We start from the raw sequence: 27130 nt of genomic DNA on the forward strand, positions 1-27130 counted from the left end.
TCAGACTTAACGTACTGAATCAAATCTGTGAGCTGTGAAGCACCTGACCAGAACTCTGCTAGGAGTCATTTGGGGATACATTACTTACCCACAACATCTTGCAATAAACCCACTGGGCTTTTTTACTCATATGATAGCAACACTGCCCAGGAAGTACCAGGCACAGAGGTACATACATACATTAAAAAAATATTCTGAATGAAACTTAATCTTTCATCCATAAATTTATCTAAATTGTTCTTGAATCTATTTATAATTTCAGCCTGTAATACTCAGGTAGCAAGATATGTTTATACATGCCCTATTAAAAAGTGCTTCTATTTTAGGCCTCTTACATGTGATAGATGATTTCATAATAAAATCATGTTCATCTTACCTGTACCTTTCATGACAGTATCAGGTTCTGGTAATACACTAATAAAAGCTACCATTTACTAAGCACATATTATGGACTATTATATAGAGTATTTTTATAGAGAGTATCTCTAATCCTCATAATAAATCTGTAGCTAGTTATCAGCATCTCCATTTTACAGAGGAAGAAACTCAGTTTGCATAAATTTACCCAACATAAAACAGCTAATAAGTACAGAGACAGGATTCACACCAGATCTGTCTGGTTCCAAAACCCATACACAAGCCACTCATGCTATCCTGCCTCCCCGTACTCACCCTTTCTGGACTGGAGTCTAACCTATTACTGAATCTCTCCAGCTACTTAAGAACGAACAAAGTCTTGAGTTTCTACCATGTGAGAGAAGTCAGTGTGAGAGATACAAAGAAATAGACTATAGTCCTGGAACCCCAGAAGATTAATTTAAGTAGGTAGCGACATGGAAACTGATGGGATCACTGTCAGCTAAAGTACAAAGGAAAGTACGAAGATGAGATCTGAACTGGTCCTTGAAGAATGTGGTCCCTTAAAATCATCTTCTTTAGTGTTTCTTCAGGGTAACACAAGGGGGCGTAATGATATTATGTCAGTTTGGAACAGACAAATAATATCCACTTTGTTTCCAATACTTTTACTAATGGGTCCAGTATTTTTCCAACTTTTGGGATAATGGTCTTTGACTAGGGTGTGTTTAAAGAGCCAATGCAATCATTTTTCAGTGGTACCTGATAGGGTATACACCATGTTTTAAGTCCAAAGAAGGAGGGGGCATATGATAATGGATACTGGGACATGGAGAGGCACTCCTGGGTCTCTGCCATGTAGAACTTCTACGTCACAAGTAAAAAGAGTTTTTTTTTTAAAAAAGAGAGAGAATCAGGGTGAGAGAAAAGGGCGCATAACATTTCCCCTCACCTAAAGAGAGGGAAGTGCGACTGGAGGGAAATGACAGGCTGGGTGAGCCCAACATTAAGGTCTCACCCCAACCTCACATTCTGCCTACTCTCAGTTGTGTGAACTCCTCCTGCAACTGACTTCATAGATTTTGAGAGCACTTAACTATTAACTAATTGCAAACTTGTCAAATTTAACTTTCTGGGTCATTCATAAAAATATTTTAAAAGCTTGTAACTAATTTTGATTCCACAAAGAGCTCATTTATTATATTGCTCCCTCCAGAAATATCAGTTCATTCCTATACTTTATTTTCTAGTATCAAGCTGGTTTTTTAAACCCGTAACTATAAAAAATATATCCACTTAACCCTTTGGTTGCTCAAGTTTTAAACAGTCTTGCATAAAATCTTTCAGAAGTTTTTTTGTTTTTTAGGTCAAAATAATTAATTAGTTGGTTCCAAGTTGTCTATAAATCTCGCTTCCTCAAAATTAGGTATATTTTCCACATGCTGATATCCCTTACCCTTCTTCCCACCCTCCCCCCCACCCCCACGAAGATTATTGATCATATTCTTTAAAAAGAGTTAAACTGAGCCAAGAATAAAAACTCCACATAACACCTCTGATTCAAATGATAATGAGGTGAGTTAGGTCAAAAAAAGGAAAAAAAAGAAAAACAGAAGTAGATGGAATCAAGAGGCCACCCGTTAAATTTTATGAGTCCACAGAGAAGGCAAAATGCAATCATCTGTTTTGTACAGATTGATATTAAGTCCAGTAACTGGTTCTAAAAGTTCCTGGCATTGCCAAGTTGTCTGGCAAAAAGGTAACCAGAGCCATCTAACTAGTATAAAAATATTCCACTAAAACACTGCCTACAAATATGCAAAACTCTAGGGTATGATCGCAATTTTGTCAGAAAATTATGTGGAAGACTCAATAATAATAGCTAATACTTACTACTAATAGTACATGCCTGGTATTATTCTAGGCATTACAAAACATCAACTCATTTTATTTCCCAGAGTTGTGAGTATTAAGTAAAATATTGTTTATCCTCATTTTGCAGATTAGGAAACTAAGACAAGATTATATAGCATAGTAAGTGGCAGAGGAGTAAATCAAATGCAATGCAAAATATTAACTATGATGGCTTCTCGATGGTGGGATTGCAGGTGAAACCCATGCCTTCATTGTGGAGAAGTGTATATTTACTATGCTCAAAATTTGAGATTTGATTTTTTCAATAGGAAAAATTATATTTATAATTATATTTCACCTTAGAACGTTCCTTTAAAGTCATAGGAAAAGAAGATACATGATATGTCTTTTCCTGGAATGAAGAACTGAACCATATATCTTTCCTCCTCCATATACAAAGAATCAACAAAAGATAATACAGTACATAAAAATCTGATCTAAGACTTGGCATGAGGTTTCTATAAACTCATTATTCCATCATGCAACCAGGACACCTATTTCACAGTACATTTACAACACATGCAGTATACTTGGACTCTGAACTCTGCAGCAGCTGATTAAACGAGCAGCTTACTCCTCAGTTGTGCTGGCATAGCTTCATTAAGTTTAGCAAGCATCTAGGTCCCAGAATGCCATAAATAACTTTCCCCTATGAGCTGCAGTAACAGTACTAAAATTTCCCCAGGTGTAAGGATGTCCTACTACCTAAAAATCTGTTCTGCAAAATGACTTCTGGGCTACCATTGTTACTATTATGAATGTAATGTTAAGGTGAGAATGCAAGCTTTTTAACTCTCACAGTACACTGTGGATAAAACTGAATCAATTTAGCTTCAGAGTAAAACTTTACCCCTACTGTGGTGCTATTTTCTGTAAAATTAATTTGACATCCATTTTATCTTTAAATCTGCAAAGCAGAGAAAAACAGAGCCAAACTAAACTCTAATTTTCCCATGACTATTTATAGAAAAATCCATGTTTGAACTATAGTTAAATATTGTTTAACTGATTAGGTATCTTATTTAAGATGGTACATTAATACACTAGAATGTCAGAGAACAATGCTAGTATTTAAAAAAGAAAAAAGCTTGATACCATGACGTTAGATCAGTAAATTCAATGTGAGAATTAGATCCTGACAATTTAACATAGTATCTCTCAGTTGGCCTCATCCAGACATTTCATTTTCAAATTTCACTTCTAACAATTAGTTCTTGAAGCAACTATAAATCATTTGGCAACATGTTCTAATTCTGGGCCCATTAACCCATGTATGTTTTCAGATCTCAGATTTCTGGAAGAGATTTACTAGTCCCTTCATAGCCATTTCTTCTTCTTTCAAATTAATTTTTTGTACACATGAATCAATTATAAGAGGTATACCAGTATTAATCCCAACAGTTCATTTTACCAGAATCCCACATCTTTTATAACAGTTTTCCAAAGTCAAGATTCAAATAAAATCATTTTACCATATGTAGGAAAAGGTCACTCAAATTGTTAGGAAAAAAGCTTTTCTCATTCCTCCCTCATTAACCAGAGGATCAAATTGAAGTTCTGCAATGTAAATTGCCCTCCCTTCAAATAAATACTCAAAATACCAGATAAATATAGAAAATGCCCCCAAACAACTTGATCCAATAGCCTACAGAGTTAGCTATATAGACATGAAAAGAGGGAGCACCTCTGGGTGGAACTGTCATGATGGTTCTTGAAGAACATGAGAAGTTCAAACACTAAATGTCAAGATAGGTTACTCACCTACCGTTCAGTGACCCTCTCCTTACCTCATACCTGGTACAAGAATAATTAAATAGTTAATAATGTATTTGCTTAAACATCTGTGTTCCCTACAACTCTTGGGAAGAAGTATGCCGACTTTTTCTTCTCCGTATCTCCAGACCCTTGCTAAGTACTTGACAAATTAACAGTTGGCATTACATTCACTGAACAGCACTGAAGCACTTGCTTCCAACAATAACTGTAGTCTTGCAATGAATGGGTAAAGTGTTAGAACAAAATGGCAGAATTACTGGAGCGTTGGCTACAGCTGCCAGAGATGGATATAACCAGCCCTAAAAGAGTGCCTCCAATGCTACCACGGTAGCAGGATAATAGGGACAGGTTTTCAAAAGATGCCTCCTCTTTGCTTCCTCTTTAGTAAACTTCTCAATTTCCTAACCACCCACCTAGGTGTGGTCATAAATCTAAACTCTTGCCAATGAGATGTAAATGGAAGTCTTATGTAGGGCTTTCAAAAAGGTTACTTTAAGGAAGCTGAATCAGCTGGAAATAACTCCCCACCCCCTGCTCCACTTTTTACCCCTTCTAGACAACAACTTAAGACAAAATAGCAGCGGCCATCCTACATACTGAAGTGACCTTGATAATGGAAGGCAAGCACTAGGATGATGAAACAGAAGATAGGAACCTGAGTTTCTGATGATACTGACTCATAATAATACTACTCCTGGACCACTTACCTCCAGAATTTTTTATGTAAAGAAATAAACTTTAAAGCAAAATAATTTCACATATCAGGATATCAGTTCACCATTAAAAGGAGGGGAGTAATTATCTCTAAGGAACTTCCAGTTCTAAAATTCTCTACATACCTTAGCATATAAACTTAAAAGAAAAACCTAAAATGTATTGGTATTATTAAGTCCTGGAAAATTCCTAAAATAAAAAAGCAACTATATATTCTCTAGATACGAAGAATGGTATCTTCCATTTATCAGTAAAATTATGTTTGTTGCTACTGACTATAACTCATTAGGATATTTTTGTGCCTGCTCTTCTGGCTGCCTAAAATGTGCTAATCCCCAACTCTTCAACACTCTAACCCTTATTTATCTCTTTCAGATGTTAGCATATATGTCTCTTTTACCAGTGAGGCCTGTCCTGGCCCCTAAAGTAGGTCCTACCTGCTATTTTATTTAACACACTTAAAAAAAAAAAAAAACTTCCTAGCACTTACCACAATTTTTCATTTATATAATTACTTGTATTCTTTTGTTCAATGTCTCTCTCTCTCCCACTATAGTGAAACCTCCAGAGGAGGTACAAAAAGTCAGGGTTTTTCCCTCGATGTTTTATGTCCATGCCTGGCACAATGCCTAACACACAGATGGAGTCCATTTATGTAAGTACTTATTATATGAAGGAACAAACGAATGAATAAATGAAGCAAGCATTAAGGAACTGCAGAGATCATATGAAGCAATGTTTACTCACTTACCTCATTAAACACAGGATACATGACGGCATAGAGGGGCATAGAAACCATGGAAGTGGTCTCAGCTTCATTCTTCATCTCTTCCATTGTCATCCTCATTCAAAAGCCAACTACAGTAGAAAAAGCAGTGCTAAAATGCAGAGGAATCTTCATTCACTGCAGCCTTTCTTCTCTTTTTTGTGATAAAAGAACAGGGCACAAAACATATGCTGACCTGGTTAAAGGGGACGAAAGAACAGAGATTTACTACGCTAGAATTAATAATAAAAAATTAAGGTGTTTAACATTTTCATTAAAATTCTTTTGCTAATTGTTCCTTGATTTTTGTCACCTAAAAAATAACCAAAACATAGCAAGCATCAAAGATTTAAGCCAAAATTTTAAATTCTACCAAATGTGATCTATTTGGGAAAAAAATTGACCTAATTTATTAATTAAATAATTCACTTAATATTATTTAATTTTGCCAGTGGCATTTTTTGAATCTTTGTCCAAATCTGACACAGAGTCTAAGAAGAAAAGCCCAGACACTGGTAGTTTGGAAATAAAATATCGAGAATTCAACAATATAAGAGAGAAATTTTGCTTTGAGGAGTTGAAGAAATGTGTTGCTTTTTAAGAGAAAGCAACTGTATTTAATTCCTTTGCTAGGCTGAAATATGAGCCTAATTATAAAGTGAAAGAGTAACAGTAGTAACATACCTGTATATTAAATGATATACATGTTAAACAAAAAGCCATTCATTTTGAATAATTTCTACAATTTATAAAGCATTTTCAGATTATAAAACATATTTCACATGCATTTAGTCCTAATAACTTACCTTAGAATAACTGTCATTCTAATTTTACAGATGAAAATGTAGACTCTGAGATGATAAATAACTTGCCAAAGATCACACATGCAGAGGCCTGTGACTTGATCCCTGTGCTCTGAATCCAGATCTGACACTCCCAAATCAGAAAATAAAGTATGAAGTGAAAACCCAGAACCTCATCTACCCAGGAAGATGCCCAGAAGTTATTCATTCACTGAATAAATAGATGTTTAGCACTTACTACATGTAAGATACAATGGGGGATGAAAAAGGTATGGTCTTAATCATTAAAACATTATCTGAGCCAGACTGTGGAAGATCTAAGCAGTTTGAAAGCTACAAAGGCCAGTACTCATAGCTTTAAAAACTTCCAATAACCTGTCCCGTTTGAGAACTGCTTACTATTCTTCCATATATCCCTACCAGTGACGGGGGAACTCAACACTTACCAAAACAGTTTAGCCTTATTTCTGGTAGTTCTAAACATGGAAAGTCTTTCCTGTTTCTGAGCTTAAATCTGCTCCCTGACTTCACAGAACCAAATAAAAGGAAGAGAAGGCCAATTCCTAAATTTTATTCTATAGGACAAGAGAAAATCATTACCTAATGAGACAACTGGTACTTAAGTAGACTGCTTTGGTCATAGCATTAAGGAAAGAATGGAGGAACAGAAGTTGAAGGCAAGGAAAACTTAAGAAATCTAGTGCATCTAGATCAACAGGACCTGAATAATAAGCAAGAGCAAGCAGATAAGTATCAATTCTGGCCCTGCTGTTCCTATTTGATTACTTAATAAGTCATTTGGTAATCTGCTTTTCCACTTAAAAATTAACTGTGAATACCTTTTCATAATAAACTTGGAATAAAGAAGAGGGGCTGAAGTGCTGTCAAAATGAAAATGATGGATACTGGATGTACAGTATAAGTAGTAAATAAAAAGCATCAGTATCTATGAAAAAAGAAAGTGAAAAATAGCAGTACAGGGCCAACAACAGAACTTGAAGAGCTATTTCATTTTCTTTTTTTACCACATCAGTACAATACCACAGTATTGTACCACATCAGAAAATTTTCACTTAAAATATTTATGATTTAAGTCAACTGTCTCTCCCTCTGTATATATACATTTATTTTTATACATATAAAAATATATATTTATTTCTTGCTTCTTAAACTAACTTTACAGGACTATCAGCTACTATTTGTCATCAAAAAGATAATATTATAGCAACATTATGGGCTACATAGGTGGCTGGTCCACTCCACACTTAACCACCTTTTTAAATATTGTTCCTATGGGAAAATGTTCCAAAGAACCAATTTACATCTGGCCTTTTCAGAACACACGTTCACAAGCTGGGGCCAAACACAGTTTCATTGGTGTTTACATGAGATTAAAAATCAACAATTGCAATAAGGCTTTTTAAATATTAAATTGTTCTGCCAATTTTAATTCAACTTCAAGTTAAAATATGCTGTCATTCCTTCTACATGCTTCTTCATTTGAAATGGTTTAATGGACAACCTGCCAATTACTCCAAGCCACTCCAATGCCAAACTCAGTCTTAAGAGTTTCTGCCCTGCACTACCCAACCAACCCACAGGAGTCTGTTCATTTAAAGAACTATACTTGGGTGTATCTTAAGGCTCAGAATCAGCATTTCCTGAAACAGCCTCACTTTACTCCATCTGGGCACAACAGAGCCAAAGCTATTTACTCACACATAAAATGAGTGAACAAAGAGAAGTTCTTGGTATTGATGTATGCAGTTCTTGGGGAGAAACAGAAGCTTCCTAAGTAAAGTAAATTCTACACTTAAAAAATATTTGTAGGCAGGTCTATTTGTCTTGTTTTTCTCTATAGTGAAATCTAGTACTTAGCCCCCTTACATGGTCCTATATTCTTATAATCCCTTTAATTTCCCTCCTTAAAGAGGAGAAGTTTTATTTATTTTTGTTGGCTCTCCAAACTGTCCATAATATTTAGCTAAAAGAAGTTTGTTTATTCTAGCAGTAAACAGAACCCATGAGTTCATGTTACAGTTTACAAGTGTAGTTCTTTTTCCCTATAGCCATTACAGTCAGCATAGCAGGTACATGGTAGACACTTTATAAACGTTTGTTGAACGAATAAATCAGTGAGTTAAGAGATGGGCAATTTATAAGTTGAATCAGTCTTGCTAATACTTTTCAAATATCAAGGCTAGCAAAACAAAAACAGACCCAGAAATCTAAATAATTTTATTAACAAAGTCTGGACCCAGTTACATTTACCAGTTTTTACTTCTTTTGGCTATCACAAGCTCTTCCTACTATAGTAAGCTAAGAGAATATAAGCATTAGATAACTGCAAATAAAACCAGAATTCCAACAGAAATTTACATGAAAACCAAATAAAACCAAAGAAAATAAAATAGAGATTATAAATTCTAATGTCTCAATTTTATTAAGGCTACCAGGACGTGATCTTAGGGACATAACTGGTGTATAATTTAATAGTTCACAAAATTCTCAAAGTGCAAGCATCTCCAACATTGGTTAACCTTGCTTTACACATAAGAAATACCCTAAAAATCACCCAACTTTTAGCAGAAAGCAAAACTTTTCCTATGAGAAAAAGTGGAAGAGTGGTGCAGTTTCCAAATGTTGGATGACCTAAGGCATCACTATCACTTCAGGGCCTATTAAAAACACAAATCCCCAAGACTACTCAATCAGAATCTCCAAGAAAGGGTCAAGGAAGCTGTATTTTAACAGCCCGCCTAGATGATTCTGGAAATCACTGGTATGGAAAGAACAGTGGCTAGAGTCAGAAAAAAGAGTTGCTAAGGCCAGTCTTGAGACATAGGTAAAATTAAGTTTGACTCAGTACCTGAGACAGGGTTTTTTGGTCCTGACTTTGTAGAAGTTTCACTTAATCACTGACATTGTTTCCTCATCAGAAACAGAAAGGGGTAAAAATTATATCATCTTAAAGGCCATGGTACACTAAAATTCAGTGATAATAAAATTTTATTACTGGTATCTCCTAAAGGTTCCAAAGTAATCTCGTGGGAAATTTTTAAAAAAGAAAAAGATCTCATCAGATCTTAAAAAAATTCACGAATTCCAATAAGGAGATCCTCTTCAATAGTTGGTTGATTCAGGGTTTCAAATAACTGACAACCCCTTGCTTTCTCTTAAGCATCCGGCATCACGAATCACACCCAGAAACTGAATTTATTCCAAAGTGGGTATAGACCAGTCTGGCCAATTCACATAGCTGGAAAGGTGGGCATCTGACATCACAACCTACCTTTTAGGGCCTTCTTATGCCAAAATATTGTAGTCACTTCCAAACAAGAGACAAAAGGTTTAGAGGAGGAAGCTAGGAAAAAGGCAGGCAGAGGAACAGGGTAAGTAAGAGATCCTTCTTAGACCAAAATGAGCTTGAACCTTCAGGATACACCTACATCTCTCTCCTTCCTCTGCAAATTATATTTTCTATAATTCAAGGTCCTCCATTCTAACAGTTTTCTTCTTGAATAAGGTAACGTGGAACTCAACCTCCCTGAACATGCACTGCTGTCAGCTTAGTATTGATAGAATTTTGCATTTAGGGACCTCTAGGAACAATCTCTTCTTAATGGTAGGTGTAATATATTACATTTTGCCACTCTATCTGTTTACATGTATCAATTTTTTCTAGGCTTCTCCAAAATAATAAATGCACAATTTGTGCAGAGATATGTGAAAGGAGTGCAAGAACGATCTGAAAACATGGGCTCAAATCCTGTCATTATAAACCATCTTGTCTCTGAGCAAGTCACTTGACCTATCTATGCTTTAGTTTTTTAAGATGGACCAAAACTGAGCTGTATACTTGAAAGTGATATAATTAGACTGAAAGATGAAGTAATTTCTAAATCAAACGATAAAGCCTCTATATTAAATCACTTTAATTTACTAAGTTACTGAGCACTGTATTTTTGCACTTTTAAGTAACTATTTAAAGAAAGTATACATTCTGCAAAGAATTATCACTTCACTGGAAGATCTGATCTCAGTCAGATTTGTAAAGGCACCTCCTCTGTTATACCACAATTTCCAGGAATCGGATACCACCAACTGTTTTTTTTTTTTTTAAAAAAAAAACAAGATAAAAAAGATATAATCTCTAATACCTCTGTACACATGACTGACCAAACAAGCATTTACTGAGTTATTAAGAAATAATAGAGGTTCTAACTAAAACAACATCTGAAACTTAAGATGTTTTTGAAAATAGTTAACACTGGCAAATTAGCACACAATGACCCACGAAGGAAAAATGCCTAAATGTAAAATTTAGCAATTTAACTCCATTTACTTTATCATTCTTTGTTAAACTCCATATAGCTTTCACAGACAAGTGTTCCTTAACTATTAAGCAGATCTGGTTCTAAACATATACTTATAAATCGGTCGTTTAAAACTTACTGTTTATTTTTCTATAGAGGGTTAAGTGAGGGTTAAGGTTCTAAGAAAGACTTCAAAGTTCACAATGTCACCTAAAGGAAAACAGTAATGGGGCTGTTTGAATTATACAGTGCCCACCCCCACCAATCCAGTTTCACTTACTTGAGGTCAACTGCGGTCCAAAAATATTAAATGGAAATTTCCAGAAATAAACAATTCATAAGTTTTAAATTGCTCGCCATTCTGAGCAGCATGACATAATCTCACACCCTCCAGCCTGAGACCCCCAGCCATAGATATCGTCTGCTCCCAACATGCAACCATTGACATCATCATGCTTGATGATCCTCCTTCTGACGTATCATCAGAAGGTCAATAGTAGCCTAACACTACATCACAATGCCTACATCATTCACTTTGCTTCATCTTATCACTCAGGCATTTTATCACCTTGCATCATCACAAGGGTAAGTACAGTACGATAAGATATTTTGAGAGAGACCATATTCACATAACTTTACTACAGTGCGTTGTTATAATTGCGCTATTTTATTACTAGTTATTGTTAATCTCTTGCTGGGACTTCCCTGGTGGCCCAGTGGTTAGGACTTCACCTTCCAATGCAGGGGGTGCAGGTTCGATCCCTGGTCGAGGAGTTAAGATCCCACATGCCTCATAGCCAAAAAACCAAAAACATAAAATAGAAGCAATATTGTAACAAATTCAATAAAGACTTTAAAAATGGTCCACAACAAAAAAAAATCTTAAAAAAAAATCTCTTGCTAATTTATAAATTACACTTTACCACACATATGTATGTATAGGAAAAAACAGTATATAGAGGGGATGGTACTATCTGAGGTTTCTGGCATCCACTAGGGGTCTTGGAACCTATAGCCAGAAAAAGGGAGGGCCTACTATACTTAGTCAACATTAACAGCACTGTCATTAGTGAGGTAAGTGACAAGCATAGTGATTGTAGAACCAGACTCGATTGGAATCAATGCTGGATCTACTACTTACTAGTTCTGTGACCTGGGGCAAGTTATCTAACTTCTCTGTGCTACAGTTTTCTCATCTATGAAATGAGAATAACAATAGTATCTGTCTCTCAGGGTTGTAAAGATTAAACAAGTTATTACAGATAAAGTGTTTAGAACAGTACATGGAACACAGTAATTATTTAATATTAGCTATTATGATTAAGTACATTTTAATCTAGTATGACAAGATCTCTTTCTAGAGGTCAGGTCCTCTGTACAATCAACCATCTAGCCAGGGGAGTCAAGGGCTCTTGAAAACCAGATAAATGGGGGAAGATAAGTGATTGTAAACCTTAGAACAGCAGAACTGTTTTGTTTTTCAAATAAATTCTTTTATCAAATCCTAAATGTGAGATAAAACACACTCAACTGTACATTTATTCAATACATGTATTAAGTAATAACTATGGTTTACCAGCCCTTCCTCTCACAGGAGCCCTTAAACACCTCTCTCCACAATTTGAGAATCACTGCTCTAGGGACAACCACTACACAAGCATTATGAACAAAGCATCGTAAGAACAAAGGTGAGTGGTCCGAATAGTAAGGATAAAGACTGGCACAAGATATCCGGACCCAGATTTTTTCCATAATTCAGATAGTTCCAGATCTCAATTTCTCACCAGTAAATTTATCTGTACTGTTGTCACATGCTCATGCATTTAAGAAACCTAAACGTTAAGACCCTAAAATTGGGGCTTCCCTGGTGGCGCAGTGGTTGAGAGTCCGCCTGCCGATGCAGGGAACACGGGTTCGTGCCCCGGTCCGGGAAGATCCCACATGCCGCGGAGCGGCTGGGCGCCGTGAGCCATGGCCGCTGAGCCTGCGCGTCCGGAGCCTGTGCTCCGCAACGGGAGAGGCCACAACAGTGAGAGGCCCGCGTACCGCAAAAAAAAAAAGACCCTAAAATTTTAAAGCGATACCAACCATTAGTATACATTACTATATATTATCTAGTCCAATCTCCAAATTTCACAATTTAGAAATAAAAGTCCCCAGAAATTCACATTAAGAAACTAGTCACAGATATCTTAAACAAATATGCAATTGAGCTACTATAAGCTATTGTACAGGACATCTTAGTCTGCCAAACCGATCTACTTTTAGGCTCACCTGCCCTGCTCTTTGTGTCCGCCACTGGTCCCGCAGCTGAGAGCCAAGACCCCCCAGACTCCACGCAGAGTGTCTGGAGATGGAAGCCAGTGGGAATGTGGCTCTGGTTCAAGGTCGCCCTAGGGTACTCAGCAACACAAGTTTGTGGATTTTCCATTTGCTGCTGCTGAGACCTCTGACTCACTCACTTTAAAAGTTACCTGCATCATGTCAGTGTAAGAACTTCCATATTTGGGGGAGTAGCTTCTTAATACAGAAATCATAAAATGGACAAGAAGTAATTAGGTTTTTCTACAGATGGACAGTACAGAGCAGTAGGTAAGTGCTTAGATTTGAAACAAAGGTCTAAGTTTGAATTTTGCTCAGGTGGGTGATATCATTTGTTATTTAATCTCTTTCTAAACTCAATGGGAAATTACTGGAAATAACGATTGAGGTACTCACCTCACAGGATTAAGAGTACAAAATGCATGTACTCATTACACTGTCTGACACACAAGAAACATTCAATTCATATTATTAGTTATTAATGTTTTATCCAATATTCTATGAACCTGACATGGCATCAGGACTGGAACTAGGGTGAGGCAAACCAGATGCCTAGAGCACAAAATTAAGGTCTCACCTGCCTGACAGAGAGTGAGTGCCTTCTTAAATTTTGTACCCTAGACCGTCCCTGCCTACCCTAGTCCTGTCCCTGCATAGCACACACAAGGATAGCCTAATACTGATATAACAATGTCATAAAGGCCACTTACATAGCATTTTTTTTTTTTTTTTTTTTTTTTGCGGTACGCGGGCCTCTCACTGTTGTGGCCTCTCCCGTTGCGGAACACAGGCTCCGGACGCGTAGGCTCCGCGGCATGTGGGATCTTCCCGGACCGGGGCACGAACCCATGTCCCCTGCATCGGCAGGCGGACTCTCAACCACTGCACCACCAGGGAAGCCCCACATAGCATATTTTTAAAACCTTTTCTCCCCCACTTGCCCAAATGGAGGCATATATAAATTACTTGGGCCACCCAAAAAAGTTACATATATAATCTGAAGCAAATTACATAGTTTAGGAATCCTTAAAAGAATGTGATCATCAAATGCAAGCCTGTGTTAAAATTACTTTTTATTCTCTTAATGTACATAGAGCAATCTAATAAAGAAAGCCGTGGCCCAGAAGTAGGCTCAGTAGCAGAGTGAAATCAAGATGTGATCAAAGTATTTTCTCAAGATAATCCATAAAGGGGGATAATCTATATGGGAAAACCAAAAGATAATAGAATCAAAAGGCTTGCTACCTCTGAATTAGCTGATGGGAAATGGGAACAACAAAAATAGCAACAACTGGCTTCTAAGATATTTCTGCACAACAGGTTCAGGGAAAAGGATACAGGTCTCTTTGGTTGTGACAATCCTCAATTTTTTTCCTATTCGAATGCCTAAATTTTTGTTAAGTTCTGGTCTGAACAAAATTTAAATGAAAACATTTGTTGGAAGGCAGGAAACAAATCTGTTCCCTTGAATGTGTTCACTTATGCCCATAAAGTTCTTAATCTAGTGGTTCATGAATTAAATAATGCCTAACTGAACAGTCATTTAGCATTTAATTGAGGTACATCTTTTCATTTTCCTTTTTATTAGTATTTGTGATGTTTTAATTTCTCAAATATAATGCTAAAGCTTTCCTTTAAAACCCCTTAGAAATTCAATTAAACTCAAGCTCTCATACTGTCCCTATGTTCTCTATGCTTGGAAGTACAATGTAAGGAGACTGTACCACATGGGTCAGGCTTACCTGCTCTGTAACACTTACAATCTTATATACCTACTATCTTACTTAATGACTCCTTACTGCTTAAGGTTCTCTACACAGCTGCTTAAGGTTCTCTACACAGTATGCAATGTATATTTTCTTTACCTCACCTTATCAAATTTCTTTGCACCACAACACTGCCACAAAGCACTTAAACGTTGATAAAATTATTAGCCTCAGATGATAAATGGACTCTGACTCATTTGTTTAACAGCAGATGCTAATAAGGACAAGATTCTATCATGATGATGAACTTTAACCTCACCTTTAGCTCCCAACTGATCTCAAATAAAAATTCTATTAGTCACAAGAAGAAATAAGGGAGACAGAATGGTATCTGCTTAAACCATACGTACAATTCCACCTGACCTTCACTTGCAAAACTGTAATTCATTTTTCAAGGAAGCACACCAAAATTAAGGTAGGACCTCAGAAATCTCTCGTTTTGAAAATACTGCCAAAATGCCAATTTGATTACCGACGAAGGCATCCACAAGTATCTACTTCTGAATAAAAGACCATATTCAATATGCTTTGTAATTCAATTAGAAAGCCTTGCAACAACGTGAACTGGTATAGGGAGCAGTTGAAGTGTGGAGGCCATGTCTGATTCATTTACCATTCCCAAATGCCTTTGGTTGCAGCAACCTAATGAAGTCTAAGAAGGCAGCAGACGTGTAACATCTTAGGATTTTGTCCTTCCTGAACTCCAAACTCCACTGGAGTTCCAGTTTATCCTGAAGACAGGATGGTTGAATAAAGCAGGAAGGCATGTTTCAGTGCCAGGGACCAGAAGGTAACTTAGAGAAACTATCATTTTCCCCTCTCCTATCAGCTCTGACCCAAAATTATCAAATGAATTGATGAATGTTCAAGTACTTAATATATCAGAATGGCTAAATGTCCATATGACGGTCTTTCCATCCCCTATTATCCACCAAATTATAAACACTGTAGAGAAGTTTTATTCCGTTCTCCATTTTCTAGTACCTAGCTCAGTACTCTATGTAGTCAGTCTACATCAGCAGCAGTGTTAGAGATGTGATGATGAAAAGCCAGATATAGTCCATGCCCTCGAGGGTATGCAGTCTTGCAGGGAAGAGAGACAATACAGAAATACATGTTAAGCTGCCACTTCACGTAACTCCAGGGAGCATACCTGTGTCATACTATATATACACTTTTCTATGCTAATTCAATGAACATGCTGAACAATTTTTTTTGAAGAAAACAACAAAAAAGAGAACTATTGAAATAGGTAGGTGATCATAATTCCATTCCACGCATATAAGCCCCAGAATGAAAGAGATAAAGACATGGATCTGCTGCCCCCGCCCCCGCCAATCAGACTGAGAGCCATAGTTGTCCCTCACAATGAGCAGCTCACCACACTGTGATTCCACATAATCACACTGTGATTATGTATTATAATGTACATATTTCTTTTCCAACATGATCTCTGAATAACAAGTTAAATACCTGATCCAGCACTCAAAGGAAAAGTAATTCTATTGCAATGCTAGAGGAAAAATGTGTTGACGCTCTGTTAGTTTCCAATGTGGTAACTTCCTAAGTGTTTTTTTTAGAGTAAGCTTGAAGATAAGTAATTTTTGCCTGCCACACCGACCTTAGCATCTAAGATACAACTTTTCTGTAACTGCAACTCTAACTGCCCTCCAATGGCGCTCAATCACTAACATCATTTTACTGCCATGATTAAAAATATGGTGTCTTAACTTGGCCAGCATGGATTCAAATCCTAATTCCAAGCAATAAGTGGTTGTGTGACCTCAGGGAAGTTACTTAGCCTCCCTGTACTTTAGTTTTCTCGTTTACCTTGGGGATAATAGTGCCTCTACATCATAGGGTTGGTACAAAGAAGATTTAAGGCAATTTTATACATAATATATATTCAATAAATATTTGATAAATGAATGAACCAAAGTATCATTATTATGCAATCTAACTTACTTCTGGTAAATTTATTTCCAAAGGACTGGCCTAAGTAAACAGTAGTGACTACCACTTAATAAGCTCTACTGCTATTACCCAATAATTCATAAGCTTGCTGATAAAAAAATCCTCTTTTCTTTCTTTCTCTTTTTTTTAATAGCAACACCTGATTCTAGGCAACTGCATTGTGAGACTGAATATTTATTTCACTTTTTGGGTGATTAAAAAAAAAAAGATTATACATACCAAAAATGTAAGGGTGACCTTGAAAAATAAAACTGTAATATTATATTACATCCAAGATGCAATTAATTGTATAGCTAAAATGAGAAAACGGAATTCTTCATCTTCACACAGACGAAAATGGACCACCAAACTACACTGTTTACCTTTCTGCCAATAAATTATTTCTAACTGCTACAATAAAGATGCTTTCACTTTTTACATTGTGTGTGTGTGTGTGTGTGTGTGTGTGTGTGTGTGTGTGTGTGTGTGTGCGCGCACGCGCAGATTGCTAAAACATAAATCTCTAAGACTGCAACTTTCTATAACATTTCAAATGCAATAATACACACCATTGATGACGCTATTTAACATCTAAATCACTTCTGCAGTTTATATTATGGAAAAAAATTGTTTATCATGAAATTAGCTTAAAATTCTTGGCATACATTACCAATCATATCAACCTTAATAACCCAACAAGATATAAGAAGCAGTACTTCAGTTTTATCTTTCACATATTAGTATGCTAGGTCAATATGAATTTTTTATCCAAGATTCAAACAACATAGCGACTTACTTTTTAAAAATTAAATTTAGGACTTATCAAAGACTTACATTTAAAAATAAAAACCGGGAGCATTACCAAGTTTTAAAGCCAAATATCAGCAATCACTTTTCGACAATATCTTGTGGAAGAGTAAATTGATAAATTCATGAAGGCAGGCAAAGCTACAGCAACACAGAGCTGTTGGATTTATTCTATGCCATTATTACAGTACTGTGAAAGATCAGAGAATTTGTTTTCAGAACCAAAACCTGACACAATTTTTTCCTGAATTTAGTCTGCATGTTTTGAAAATAATATTTTTACTCTCATAAGTATCTAGGTTAAAGCAAATAAGATATTACAATAAGACTCACTGAAATATGAAAACTTTCAAGAAGCACAAACTATAAGCTCCTTTTAAATAAGTACTACTCAATTTTACAGTCACCTTGCCTAAGGCAGGTGATACTAAAGGTAAAAACTCAAAGGAAGATACTGTGGTTAAAAAATGAAACAAAACAACAAAGAAAAAAGGAAAATGCATGAATTTTGTTGAGGACAGAATGAGATATCATTAGGGAAGAACAGAATCCACTGAAAGTTAGTTTCTTCCACATCTGTATTCTCTTATAATGAATGTTGCTTGCAAAAGCAGGATAGTGACAAGGTGTCCAAAATGCTGTTATACAGAAATTTTGCTGTAATGGAAAATGATTCCTTTGCCATGTCCACATAGAAAACTACCCGGATTTTACAGACCTCTAAGGAAGAACAAACATCTTTCTACAATTTATATTAGACTTCTGAAAATAACTCCTTTTTATTCAAAGGTAGGGAACATGTCTCCTTTATTAATTTCTGTATTTCTGCCCCTAGTAGAGTGCTGGAGGCACTGTGCATGAATGCACTTACATTTGTTCATAAATTCAGCAAATAATTACTGAGTAGTTAACTTTGTGTCAGACACTACTGTATAAGTAGTGAGGTAAGGCACATGACAAATGAGGGCCCTGCTCAGGGAGCTTACAATCTAGTGAGCAAGACAGACATTTACCAAATAAACACAGAAATAATTAAGTTCCTCTTGTGATGATGCTACAAAGAATTACAGAGTATGGTGAAGATACAGTGGGAACTTACTCTAGTTTGGGGAAGGAGGAGTCAATGGTCAGAGAAGGTTCCCCTGAGAAATAACATTTAAACTGAGACTTGAAAATTAACTAGGAGTGGGCCAGACTTGGGAAGGGGAGGGGAAGCAGCCCAGGCAGGAGGATGTAACACGTACAAAGGTCAGGAAAGAGTTTTTGTAGGTAGTAATTGAAAAGCACAGTAAATGAGAAAGGCTGGGGTTAAGGATGGAGAGCTAGATAGGAGACAAGAGAAACTGTGAGCATTAAACAGAGTAAAAGGGTAACAGTATTTGAATATTTAAATCATTTTAAGTCTTTTTCTCATGTAAAATAAATAATCTAAGGGAACTGAGTCTTTATTCCACAATATTAAATATCTATAGTCAGAAGACCTGGATTATGCCTCGGTCCCACCAGTTACTAGCTCCGTGATCTTGCACTTAACCAATCTGAACTTCTTTATTCTCTTTGTAAACAGGTACTCAATTATTTTACCTACTGGGAAACACAATGATAACACAACAGTCCTGTTTTTACAGATCTTACATCCTTAAAGAAAAAAAGATCGTGTATATGGGACACAACCTAAGCCCTATAAGAGATGAGGTCCAAAAGTTCACACAAGGCTCCTGCAAAACCCAAAATGACAATAAACGCGGACATTGGTGAACTGCAAACTACTATAAAAATACAAGCGTACACATCATTCTGTGAGCCCTAAGTTATTCAGTGTGCAGAGCTCCAAAATGACCACAGTACTCCAGCATGTGACTGAAAAGATGATAAATACAATAGAAACACTATCCCGCCATTCCGTTACTCACCATTCGCCATTGGTGAAATATCAATACTATAATGAAGCTCAGAGATGAAGAGTAGTTGGTGTAGAATCGAACCAAGGACAAAAACTAACACTCACTAGACAAATGCATTATATTAATTTTACTAATTTCCGAATTTTCCTGACTTTTGGTTCAAAAGTCATTCCACAACCTCCTAACTGCATGTCAAAAATAAGAACTCATTTCTCACTTCCTCCAACAAAAAGCAAATGCCTACATGGCCGTATAGAAAATACTTTCACATTCTTGCTTTACCATAACTGACTCATATTCAGTTTATGGTCTATTTAAACTACCGCACCCTTCTAACACAGCACTGAGCCAGTTACCTCCACACAATTTTCCATTTGTTCAGTCAGTCTTCCTTCCTTGTCTACTGCATTACTTACTTATGGTACTAATTATTTTTTATTTTACTTCATTCTATAGTACCATACCTCTCTTTCATTTTAAAAGTCATATTAATTTCCAGACCATCTGAGTTTCAATCAAAGACGAATGTAAGAGTATTTCTGATCCTATAAAGTGTTTTTGCATTCAAAAGTTAAACACATTGTGGATAATTTTAATAATTTCAGAGTACATTCAAAATACTGCATATTTAAATGGTCAACTTATACAACAGTAAACCATGACTGATTACCTACTATCAGTAGATACCTGCTTTTTAGCTATAAACTTACCAGGAAGAGATCTTAATGTCAATGAACATACTCCTAAAATTCTATTAAAGAACTGTCTAATAGTAATATATGTGAACTGTAACTATAATTGGTCACAACAATGGGTAAGACTGGAACAAGCACACTTTCTGCTCAATATAAAACACAAATGTCCATTTTTCCATTCTTTAATATAAAATAAGGATGAGTTAAAACTCATAGATGATTTTAAGAAAAATCAAATATACAAGAGCCTGATGTTATTAATTACACACACACACAACACACACACGAGCCAAGAAAATGAGGGGAAGTAGATAAAAATCAACAAAAATGTGATGCTACCTCCAAGAAATGCAACGTATCTTCTTTTCTAGTAATGAGCACAACTAGAAATAAACTCTTTCTTGCTGCTGCATTATTTGAAAAAGTGTAAAATAAGTTTCGTGAAAGAATCCTAATCCCATTGTTCTCAGCTGAGAGTAAAAAAACAGAGTAAAGACTAAGGTAGGAAGGGAAAGGAATATCTTTCACCAGTAAGGATGAGCTGTATTGTTACCCGACTTTCTCCTGTCCCATCAACTACCCTTTAAAATGGTAGCACAGTCCATCATTTAATATACCTCTAATAAAAGGAAAAAATAGGTAAGTTAAAACTGATTCTTCTTATTTTTCCAACAGGTTAGAGTGCATGCTTTTCTTTTGCTGAGGAATTTCTCTCCAGCTCAAAAAAACTCTTCACCTCACAGATGGCTTCTTAGAAATACCTAAAATTCATTACTTTGCAACTTCCTCCACCCTCTTCAAAAAAAAAACAAACTCCCTACTCCTTTCTGGTGCGGCAGCTCCGATGCAGAAGCTGGATTACAACTAGATTAGATTCAGACGATCTGCCCCTACGTGTGTGACCTTGGGCACGTCATTTATCCCCTCAGTTTCCTCATTAGCATCCAACTGTGAATGCTCTTTGAAAACAGTAAACAGTAAAACAGTAAATACATCTTAGGAATTACATCTTTATAGCGTTAAGCTTTTCTACTTAGGGTAAAATTACCTCCTTAGAGGGACCACGTCATGAAACTGGTACTGAATCCGTAGGTCTCTGTCAACATTTGACTCTTTCTTCTACAGTTATCCTCTTCCCTCAAAGGGCATAACCCGAGTCACCTCAAAAGCAGACTCCAAGCGCCCCTTCCTTCCTCCACTCCTTCCCTCTCCTATTTCTAAAGCAGGGGGAAAACAGCAGCCTCATCTCCCCGCCCCAAGCCACACCTTCAGAGGACCCCACCCCAGGCACATCCGCCCTCTCCCTCCTCCGGGGGCACCAGAGGCCAACCTCGCCCTTCCCCTCCCGCCCCCACCTAGAGGAGACTTCCTGGAGGCGTTCAGGCCCGAGCAGGGCAGGCGGCATTTACAAACCCGCTTTACGCCACTCGCGTAGGGTAACCTCGCTTACGCCCATAGGGCCCCGTTCCCAGCCCCGTCCGCTCCGCCTGCCAGAACCAAGCCCGAGTGCCTCAGCCACGACCCCCGTGTGACCCCAGAGCTCTTCTGCTCCGCGCGGGACTACGGTGACTGGGACAGAACAGCCACACCTTACCGGCAACTGAGGCAGTGACTTCACTTGCCACCTTTGGAGCCCTCTTCAACTCCCAGATCAATTCACTCCGGCGACGCCGGAAGGACCCGAGAGGAACCAGGCGTTGTCCGGAATCCTGCCCTGCCGGAGTCGCGCAGGGGCCTATGGGGACTCGTAGTCCCACTCGCCGGTGTTGTCGGCAATTCCTGCACAGGCAAGACTACAATTCCCGTCAAGCCATGCGGTGGAGCCTTAGGCGATGGGTGGGGACACTTTTAGCCAATAGTAGGAGAGTTCCCTGTCTGTGCGGGAGGAGGTGAGAAAAAGAGAGAGGGTGCACGGAAAGAAGAGGAAGGGAGGGGTCAGCTCTCACCTGCGCCAATCAGGATGCAGGGTCGGCCCAGCAGGCGACTCACCCATTGTGGGGGCGGGCTAGCGGAGCCGAGGAAGGAAGCGGGGCGGGGGGAGAACTCCAAGTGGGGAACGTGGGGCGGTCGAGCTGCGCGGGCGGAGAGGAAACCGCGGGAATAATAGGCAGGGTGGAGGGAGGGCGCGGTGTGAGGATTTACCCTGGCTGGAGGAGCAGTTTCCCCGAAAGCGGCCAAGCACCAGGCACACCGAGCGGCGAGACCTGCGGCTCAGGCAGGGATAGGTTGAGCCTGGGCTCCTCGCGGAGGTGCCCGGACGGGGCGGGAGGCTGCTGTAGGTGTCAGGCCACTGAGTGAAGGGAGAGGGGTCCCCGGGGAAGGGAAGCGGCAGAGCAGCTGCAGAAGTGCGGGGAGCGCGAAGGTACCAGGGCAGCAGCTTCCCGCCACCTTCAGCCAGGGCAACAGCCGGAACAGCAGGGGGAGGAGCAACAGCTGCCGAATTCGCCAACTAGAGGGGGGGGAGGCGGAGCTTAGGTCCCTGTAGCAGCAGAAGGCGCAGCCTGGACTGTAGTTTCCCGGGAGAGAGGAGAGCAGGAACAGGAGAGGAGCGCAGTCCTCGGAGCCTCTGCTCCAGCATCCCGCCAGGGTCTGCAGGTGTGTGGGAGGTAAGCGTGGGTGCCTCTATGGGCGTCTCCTCTGCCCGGGAGAAAGCGTCTTCCAATAGGAATTTTATCAAGGCACAGCCAAAAAGAGTCTCTGACTCGGGTTAGGGAACTGGTGCAAACCCTTTTAGGTGAAAGATGTACGTTTTTGGAGTTTGCGGGGGGATAAAAAGCAAAAGGTGGCTTGACTCAGGGTATAAAGGGCGTGGTTAGTGTTTTTGGTTTGAGTTGTACCATTAAAACTATTCTGGGAAATTTTAATATTGAGGAAACTGCTAATTGAGGACAAGGTGGATGATATTTGGATAGGTGCGTAGCTGGTAAAAAACAAAAATTTTGTCACTGATAGAGAATTACTTCAGAACTGTTTCACTAGGAAAATAACTTAGCATTCTTCTTTAATCTATCCTTCACGTTGTTTTATCAGATTGCCCTGCTACCGACCTGTTTTCCAGGGTGGTTATACTGCAGGTTCCTAGAATTGAAAGAGATGTCTATTAAAGAAGGAAATACAGTCAGGAATAATCACGATGACTGAACCTATCAGAAGTATAACTTTTGCCAGCAATAATGTAAAAATGTTTTTTAATGGAGACACTTCGCTTTCCTTCCAGTGGCTTTAAACTGTCGGAACAAAGACTAGGACTCAGCCTACAGTGGGAACGTATGGTGTACTTCACAGCTGCTCCTTATTCTCAAATTTGTGTCTAGTAATATTTGTACATTTTAAAAAACAAAAGTACAAGAAAAGCTGTGCAAGGATCTTTTCTGTTTAGACAGTGTATGCTAAATGATTTCCCTTAGTATGTGTTATGATGGGCTCAGGCTTAACACATGTAATAGTGTCATAAAATAATAGTTTATTCTTAGTATTAAACCACGTGTGATTTCTTTGAGTGTAATTAAACACCAATAGGTGAAAATATGTTTTAATACTAAGATGAAAGTCACATCTACCTTTGTGTAACTATGACAAAATTACAGCCTTTTTTTAAGAAAAAAACTGTAAAAAGCTCTTTGCCTAGTTCATTTTCTTTTTCTTTTTGTCCCAGAGGTTCTCCAGATTACATGGCTTTTAATCATAGTAGCATATTGCAGCACATTTTGCTCTGAAATGCTTTCCTTGTGACAGTTGTATAGTTTAATCTGGGTTTTTTTTTTTTTTTTTAACTAGGGTCAATAAAATGGAGTAATTACCTTCTATTCTTGTTTGTTTTGTTTTGTTTTCATGGTTTGCTGATTTACTCATGATTTGGGGATTTTATTTCTGTGATACAAAATTCCTTTTTGAAAAGAAATGGCTGGAAAGGATTCTCTTCATAGCTTCAAGTTCAATCCTACTGAGTGCTACTACTGATAAGCCTAAGTGACTTATCAATGTATATACTCCAACACTCCCTCCCATACTCTCACCCACCAGAGGAATATATAGGGGGACAGATCTTAGAAAAACAGCTGCTTTTCGATTGTCCTCAAGTAGATCAGGTAAGTATTAGAAACAGCAAAGAGCTTAGAAGAAAGAAGAAGCAACAGTAGCCACTAAATTTAGCAGCCATGGTAAGGATGGGATTTTATATCTTTGCTACATCACAGGAGAGTCTGTTAATCCACATAGCTGATATGACCCTGTGAAAATGATTTTAGGGGGAAAAATGGGTACTAGGGTATAGTTAGTTAGGCTTGGAAAAGATTGTGTTTGCCCTTGTTATTTCTGATTAAATAGATCATCCTGAATCAGAGTCTCAGATTTTCTCTCAGACTCTGCTACTGATTCATTCTGTGAAATTGAATACTTGCTGTCACTGGGTCGTTTCCCCCATGTAATAATTAATAATAATACTGGCAATGAAGTTCTTTCAGGGCCTTTATCAGAAGATCTTTTTGAAAGGGTTTGATTGGGAATCAGTTAATAATCAAGTAAGTGAGATAGAAAATAAATGCCAAAACAGTCGAAATTCAGATGTACTTTGAGTCCCAACTATTTATAGGTCTTCTGCTTTGAAGTATCAAAAAGGATAGAATCTCATTAGGAATGAATGAGTCTGTGGTATTAAAGTACTGGATTTTTCACCTGTTTCCAAGATATGGATCATTTTTATTGTGTCAGTGAAAGAGATTGGCTTCCTATAACATTTGAGAGTAAGAAAACCATGTTTTTTTTTAAAAGGAAGAAAATCATTGGCAGTGTATGGCACTTAAGTATTTGTTACCTTGAACTCTTGACACATTTTAAATTGGTGTTCACATTAAATCGCAGATAATCTGAAGACTTCTTGTACATTACTGGTGTTGAAAATGTTCATCATATGACAGTTTACAATTTTATGTGAAGTACTACCTAGGTTAAAAGCATATTATTCTGTGCTTGATTTTTACTCTTTGCGTATGGCTATCAGAGTATGCATGTGATGAGAAAGAAGAAAACCAATGGAGTGCAGAATGTCTCTCAAGTGGAAGATGCTCATGAAATTAGTGTTCTTTAGCTGAAAGACTTGGTTAATTTCAAATTACAATATACTTTGGATTTTTTTTTTAATTTATAATTCTAACTCTAAGCCTATTGAGTAAAAATAATTGAGTGGCATGGGTTTCTCTTTCTAACAGGAGGATTCACTGATGCATGCAGTACAAAAGAGCAAGACGTAAAGGTTCAAGATCAAATGGTTTTTGGGGGGCGGCAGTGGGGGAGAGGTGGCGTGCAAGGGGGCATAGAAATGAAGAAACCTGTTTGAGACACATACCCTTAGCAAGAAAGAAAGAGATTTGACCTTTTTTTGTTGTTGAATGCCTGTAAGTGATTTCATGACCTGTTTTCCCAGTTATTAATTTCTAGAGGCTTATACCCATAGTGGGAGACAGTACTTTCCTACATTGTCATTTTAACTGGAGTCAGACTGACATTAATTCATTAGGTTTTGAATAATTATGGGTTGCTGAAGCAAAGTGAAAAGGATCCTGCATGTATACATTCACTTCTAAGTGAAACTTAATATTATTTGGATATAATATTAAAAGTAAAAACTGAGGTTTTTCCCCTTAATAGCAAAGGTACTTGAACCAGACACTAAAGATGAGCAGGACCCTCCCCTCCCAGCCCCTGCTGCCTTTTAAAGTCATCTCCTAAGGTTAAACAGGCTTTGGGGAGCACGATTGTTATACAAAGGTAAAGATTTGTTTCTGTCTTATTTTCAATCTTATGTCTAATGTTTTCAGAATTTAGTCCTTAAAGTCTGGATCAGTGTGTTTTAAGTTAACATTTATTAGTTCCTAGACACTATGCTTCTTTCCTATCTCCTATTTGTTCTCAGCACCTTATATAATGCTCAGCAGAAAGAACTTGCCCTATAACCTTACTGAATTAGAAGTGGGGACCAATACTTCTTTAATGTATGCATTGATACATCTTGCACTTTGACAAACGAGAGTCAGTTGCCCTCACAGAATAAGTACTATACATTAGGCCTTCTGAGAATGACCTTGTGCTGGTTAACCTTTGCAAAAGTGTTACTTGAGCCCAATTTGATTCAGACTATGTGGACTGCAAAGACTTACCTACAACTTCATGTGCCAAAATTTCTAAATTCTTCCAGAGATAGGCAGTTATAGGTAAGGAAAAGGGTTCTCCCACCAGTGATACTCAAGGTCTGCATTCTACAGCCAAGGAAGCCTGTGGCTCACCACTGTTTACTTCCAGTAAGATACCTTTGTAGAAGCTCATCTAGGAAAAGCATACTTTATTCTATAAAAATTGAATTCGCTCTTCCATTTTTCTAATTGTTCTTTAAAAAAAAAAAAAGAGCCAGACTCATTGTATTTAAGCACATGTGGAATTTGGCATTTATTCCAGAAACAAATTAATCTGATTAATGTTAGAATTAAGAATTCAAATGTGATTTTTCTTTTATTATTATAAGACCTGGAGAATTCTAGTTAATTGTAAATAGTTCTTTAGTAGTCAATGTAATAATAACAGATATTTAACTATCATTTGTTTGCTTTTTAATATGCCTTTACTAGCATGCGATAGATACACTTTGGCTTAGAACTGATGTTTGATTAATCTTCCTTCTTCGTGGTTCGTTGGCATTACTCTAAATGCTTAGCATAGTGCCTTGTATAGAGTTAGGTGAGTTCCTGTCTTCTTCACCAGATGCTTCGTATCTTCAGAATTAAGACTGAGTTTCATTTATCTTGGTATTTACTTTGAGAGCCTTACACATAATAGTTTAACAGTAACAGTTATAGTTGACAACCTGTAAAGAAGCATCATTTTACATTTTTCACAAGTACACCTAGAAAACTGAATTTTTTTAAACATGTCTTTTAGCACTAAATTCAGCCCTCTGCCCACAACAGTTGCTTATATTGAGCTAAATATAAATATCACTGTATTTTGTTGGATTTCTGAATGGAGTAAACATTGCTATTAACTAC

General features: G+C 37.6%; 2 protein-coding genes across 3 annotated transcripts in view; one reads left to right on the forward strand and one right to left on the reverse strand.

The window, feature by feature from the left end:
- Positions 1 to 22423, reverse strand: part of PDCD10 (programmed cell death 10) — a 43453-nt gene extending 21030 nt beyond the window's left edge. The window contains exons 1-2 of one of the 2 annotated variants that reach the window (XM_024741891.1): positions 21688 to 22423; positions 5513 to 5723 (exon numbers count right to left, since the gene is read on the reverse strand). In XM_024741891.1, the coding sequence (XP_024597659.1) occupies positions 5513 to 5608 (96 nt within the window). In that variant the 5' untranslated portion in view covers positions 5609 to 5723; positions 21688 to 22423. Of the gene's footprint in view, positions 1 to 5512; positions 5724 to 21141; positions 21297 to 21687 lie in introns of those variants that run through there. The other variant, XM_024741890.1, reaches the window with a different exon arrangement.
- Positions 22424 to 22558: 135 nt separating this feature from the next.
- Positions 22559 to 27130, forward strand: part of SERPINI1 (serpin family I member 1) — a 68608-nt gene continuing 64036 nt past the window's right edge. The window contains exon 1 of the mRNA XM_024741889.1: positions 22559 to 22699. The gene's annotated coding sequence lies outside the window, so the exon portion shown is untranslated. The remainder of the gene's footprint in view (positions 22700 to 27130) is intronic.

Source organism: Neophocaena asiaeorientalis, unplaced genomic scaffold (assembly GCF_003031525.2).
Source record: "Neophocaena asiaeorientalis asiaeorientalis breed wild unplaced genomic scaffold, Neophocaena_asiaeorientalis_V1.1 scaffold211, whole genome shotgun sequence".
In the NCBI taxonomy this organism is placed as follows: domain Eukaryota; kingdom Metazoa; phylum Chordata; class Mammalia; order Artiodactyla; family Phocoenidae; genus Neophocaena; species Neophocaena asiaeorientalis.